This window comes from Oryzias melastigma, unplaced genomic scaffold (genome assembly GCF_002922805.2).
Source record: "Oryzias melastigma strain HK-1 unplaced genomic scaffold, ASM292280v2 sc00308, whole genome shotgun sequence".
Taxonomy (NCBI): Eukaryota; Metazoa; Chordata; class Actinopteri; order Beloniformes; family Adrianichthyidae; genus Oryzias; species Oryzias melastigma.
In genome coordinates, this window is record NW_023416917.1 from 214,657 (window position 1) to 220,236 (window position 5,580).

The following is a 5,580-nucleotide window of genomic DNA, read 5'->3' on the forward strand; positions in this document are numbered from 1 at the left end:
ACTTAATATGAAATGTGATCATTTGGAGGCAGATTCATCTCCACTAAATGTCCTTGTTTTCTTAGCATGTCTGAATTTAAGTTTACAGTTAGATGACAATAAAAACGCGTTCAAACCATTTTTAAATTAGGTAAAATTAAATTAAGTATGTTCCTTCTAAAACTGGAAATACAATCAACCTTTTTTATCACCTGAAGCAGTGACACAGAGCACGCTCAATCCGACTGAAATAAACGAGAATTCTGGAGCAAAACAACGTTTTTATATCACAATACAGTTTTGTCACAACGTGAGACAGCCCCTTCCTGAAAGGGGCCGTCTCACGTTGTGACATCAGCAAGTGAGGACCCGCTCGTTTTTGTGAGTATGGGAGGGGCTACTGTTAGTTTTTAGAGGATTACTCAGAAATGAGTGAACAGATCAAAATACCACTTTGTGGTTCTTTAAAGACAGTAATGAACAATATAATACACTTAAAAGCTCAAAAAGTTGATTCGTCATGGTATGGGCCCTTTAAGAGGATCCGTCTTACATGCATCCATCTATCCATCCAGTTTAGATGGGAATTATGGACTTTTGTTAAATATCTTAAGTATTTGTAAAGTTATATGCATATGTAAAGGAATATTCATGACATTCAAAAGATGTTAGTGTTTTTTAGGCTTCAATGAAGACATTTTTGATGTAATATGTGTTTTTCCTTTGAAGTACTTTATGTATGTTTAATACAATGTATGTAGGAAAACTAATATAGCTAGCTAGCTATAGCTTTTTAGCTTTAATCTAGCTTTTTTTTCTCCTTGTCCTGATCTAAAAAATGACCCAAACCGTGAGTTTTGTGATCCGTCACACCCTTAGCTTTTGGTATTAGGTAGAAATACAATATGTTTTTAGCTGCAAGACACTATCTAATAACCAAAAAGATGGAAATAAATATCAATGGTATCTTTTATAAGATGCTAAATGACTGGATGTGCAAAACAGTATTTCAAAGACTCGGTTCCAGTGAAGATCAAGCAGTTATTGCAAAGCTCAAACTCAAAGAAGTTCTTTAGATTCGTTCCATCAACATTTGATGGACGTGTATTTGTCTGCAGGTGGATGCAGTGAACATACCTATAAGGTGGAGCTGAAGCTCGGGGTTCTCCTCATTCTGGACGATGGTTCCTTCACAGAGTCTGAAGGTTTCATCAGCAGAAAGGTGCTCGCTGACAGACTCTCTCTGAGCTTCTGAAGACATGTTCCTGCTGTAGCTCAGATCTCCAGAACACCAAATTCTTCTGAACAGCAGCAGCTCCGATCATCTGATAGTCTCACAATCACAGATACGTCGTCTTTACGTTCAACCCCTTTTGACGACCAAAGTTGGAGAGTTCGGACCCGAACCACGTCCGAACGAAACAACGCCGTCCTTGTGGCTGCATTTTCTGGATGCGGAAGCAAAACGGTTGCACCGCTCTCCCGCATGCGCAAACCATACGTCACTTCCGCTAAAGCATTTTACGGTCTTCGGACGATAACAGCGATAATAACCTCTTAGGATGTTAATATGGCACTTAAAATGTTTATCATAGTGAAAACATTCCCTTATTGTTGAAAAAGCGAAAGGAAAAAGACACGTTAAGGATCAGGACCATACGATCTTGCAGTGACTACAAACGGACTACAAATGTTTTCTTCTTCTGCTGTTTTACATGATGGTAGTTTACTCCCTAAGCTAAGAGGATACAGCGCCACTTCAAGACACTTTATTTTCTCCAGTAATCCAAACACGTTAATAACGGTAACTCGGTGGCTTTTTTTGCACAGTAATCCGTATTGAGAACAACATAAATTCTTGTGATCAAGGAGTTTTACTGTTTGGAAATGACTCCGTATTATGGGTGAAGAGCGGAAGTGACGTGGTTCGTGCTTGCGGGGTAAGAGGTTCAACCATAGACTGTATAAGAATAACTGGACAGAGCAAGCCCCCTTCTTCCGTGTTCCATTTAGGAAGTACCCATAGACTGTAAAAATAATGGACTGAGCGAGCCATGAGGTCCCCCATTGGAAATGCATTACTTCCTCTCCTATCCTGAAACGGATACCGCCATTTGCAACCCATCCTCAGCGATTGGTCGGAGTCATAGCTGAGTCATGGAATCTACAGGAAGTACTGTCGCCAATCAGGAGTGAGTTTATTGCTACCGTCCGCCTCTTTCCACGCCTCGACCACGAGACCGCGGATGTAAACAGCTTCTACTTTAATAACGCCGACTCGAGACGACGCTAAAGTTGGCTTCCGATTTTTTCGAACAGGACCTGTTTTTAGGTGGTCTGAGTTCGAAAAATACAGTGGAACGCTCTCGCTGTGAATCGGAAGCCAACTTCAGCGTCGGCGGCTCGAGAGAATTGTACAAGTCATTGTTGAAGTCTTTGAGGTAGAACCATCCCAACATTTGATTCTGTCAGCGGTCCTTTGGGATTTACTTACATTTATTCCTTTTTGTCAAGATAAAAGGAGCATTTGGGTGACTTGAGCCCGAACTGCGCGCGGCCCCCTCGTGCGGGCCGCAGCGTTACTTCACATGCGCGGCCAGGTTATAGTCTGATCAGATGCACGTGAGAAGCGCGTTCAGCGGTATTTAAAATAAATAACCATCCTAACAAGTGAACAGCTGGATCTTTTTTCTGTTTGAAAATACGACCAGGTCCTTTCAAGTCTGTCTCGCGCTCCTCAGACGGCTGCGTCTAATTCAGGCTGAAGCTGGAAAAGTGCGGCGAAGATGAAACTTTGGTTGGTGATTTTATGAGCATATATGCAACTTATAATTTATAAGCTACAATCAAAACAGTGAAATAAAGAAAAACGAACGTTAAACAAAGAAAAAAGTCCAAAGCACATAACCTCAGAGTGAAATCTATTTCTACAGAGTAAATCCTCATCTAAAAATGTCGACAGCATGCTCCTCTTGTTGTTTTAAACTGCTGCATCGGTACATTCCATTGAGGAAAACAACAGTAGGACAATGATTGGTACATTGTTGAATTGTAAAGTAGGTGTTAAAAGGTCTTCACGGACCCATTGATGAAGTCTGCTCCCATTGGCTACCCGTCATCTGTCAATCAAACCCCCCAGACGGTCGACGTCAGACCCACAAACGCTTATTGAGCCATCTGATTGGTCAATTTATAACTCTAATAACTTGTGATAATGAAAAAAAATCTTTAAAAAAAATTAGGATTAGAAAAAAGAAGTTAATCAGAAAGCAGCAGAGGAAGAATGATTATTCTGACATATAAAATGACTGAGAAATAACTGTCTGTTTCTCAATGTAAGTCAATGGGACTTTGGCCTTTTTGCAACCCAGTGGTACTTCCTATATGGAACACGGAAGTAGGGGGGCTTGCTCTGTCCAGTTATTTTATATACAGTCTAATTTTCAGATGCAAGACATGCAGAAATCAACCACAAAAATCGGGCTAGCTCCCTCATTTCTTAACCCATTTCCACAAAACATGGCTCAAATTAAAGCTTAGAAAATCATTGATGTCGTGCTATATTTACGTTTTTATTATCTCTAAAAACTGAGCTGTAAATAGAGCAAGAACTGCGCCTTCTAGTGTTACAGGTAACACACTGATGTCAAATGAACAAATTTTTCCTTTATGCAAGTATCTAATCAACTGAGCTTGTAAATGCTGATTATCTGTCAAATTCAATGTTAACAATAGTAAACATGGTCAGCAGTGCCACTACTTAGTGCAGAATTGTTGTAACAGAACAAAAATTAAATAATTGAAGTGACGACAGTTATCTACCTCCAAAAGAACGTCACACCAAAGGATGATGAATATAATGTTTTACAGCCTCTGTCAAGAGTTACCTAATTTTTCGTTCACTTTTCCCTCACTTGAAAAGGGCTGAGCATCCAAAAATGAAGGCTGATTTACTCAGACTGTCACTTGAGATTATTTTTCCAATTTTTATCATTTTTCCATTTGGCCAGTCAGCAGTCAATAGGTAAAATCCTTAAAACACACATAATAATGGCAATAAATATAATTTTAAGTGCTTCAATTAATTAACAACCTCCTTAATTTTACTGTGAATTAATGTACTTTAGTTTAATACTTTATTACATTTAAGTTTAAGTTCATACATCAAATCCTGCTTTTTTTTAGTTAACAATTACTTTAAATTAACATTAGCAACAAGGAATTACATTGTTTGAAAACGTCACATTATAAATTTACCAAAGTTACACCGTACAGCAGCAGGTTAAACATTGAAGTGCATGAAAGCGAAAATTCCGACGGTCCCTGAAGTACACAAACAACTGCGAAGCGCGCGCCTAGTCCCCACAGCAAACAGGAAGTAAGTGATCGTAGTCATTCTAGCGTTCAGACAAAGTCACTTCTTACCGGGTGGATCTCCTACAGATGGAGGATAAATGCTGACAGGTAGGCATGCTTCACACACGCACTACAGAGCCTGTATCTCACCGGTGCTTCTCCCGACTGAGCGCGTGCATCGCTATTAAAAGTCCGACGGAGCGCGTCCATCTACTCAATAGTTCCGGCGCACGACTTGCACGCTCAGCGCAACAGCCTCTTCAAATAAAAATATAATATCGATACTTGGTGAGAACCCATTGAGAATCGATGGCAGGACTAAATATCGCGATATATCGCAATATCGATATTTTGGCACACCCCTAATACTAATTAAGTCTTAAGTCTGTAAACACAGAGAATAGGTGTGTTTGAGATCCCCCGGCGCAGCGCAGATCGCCTGGATTGTGGTGCATGTTGGTTATTTTCTTGCACTGACGCCAAATGTGCGCCGTCTCGAAGTATTGCGAGAAAGGGGCGGGTTCAAGGCGCCTTCCTAAGCCAGCGCAGCCAGAAAATAGGTACTGCGCTGGCTGCATGCCGCCTTGATGACTACAAAACAATGCATTGTGGGGAAACTGTGTCCACACAGTTCTTGTAGTTCGGTGTGAAATAACTCCCGCTAAATGAAGGACATCGGTGTATTTTTTTACTTTTTCTGTGAATCACTGATGAAAAAATAAACAAGATTTCAAATAATCTGTGGTTATATTTGTTATTGTTGTCTCTAAAACTTAACTTTAATTTAATTTATTTATTGGGACAGTGCACATGCAATGAATCCTGCGGCTATTTTATTAACAGTTTTACTCTAAAATGTGTTAAAAATAATATAAAAGACACAACAGCACAAATCATACTAGGAGGAGTGGCTTACTAACTTTCAGCCGAATGGTAAGGACAACCCCCAACTCCTTGATCTCGTACAGTCTCGTCGTTCACCTTCATCTCAGGCGCCTTTCCCCGCCCCCTCCAGCAGCAGCTTAGTCTCGCCGACGATGCAGACGAGGCGCTGGGGATCTCAAACACACCTAAAAACACACATTAGCATCCATGTCAGCATCATGCTAACATTTCTTATCATAGCTTTACTTATTCTAGTGTTTGGATTTATATTTGCTCAATGAGGTTTTAGTCATTTAAAAAAGTTTCTCTTTTTGATTTTACACTTTAGGTTGCAGTACTCAACATTTCATGTATAAAAGT

At 40.0% G+C, this 5,580-nt stretch overlaps 1 protein-coding gene across 1 annotated transcript in view; it reads right to left on the minus strand.

Annotated features, from left to right (window-relative positions):
- Window positions 1-1,458, minus strand: part of LOC112140377 (zinc finger protein 37-like) — a 14,457-nt gene extending 12,999 nt beyond the window's left edge. Inside the window, exon 1 of the mRNA XM_024263318.2 lies at window positions 1,117-1,458. Coding sequence (XP_024119086.1) covers window positions 1,117-1,240 — 124 coding nt within the window. The 5' untranslated portion in view covers window positions 1,241-1,458. The remainder of the gene's footprint in view (window positions 1-1,116) is intronic.
- Between the last annotated feature and the right edge of the window lie 4,122 nt (window positions 1,459-5,580).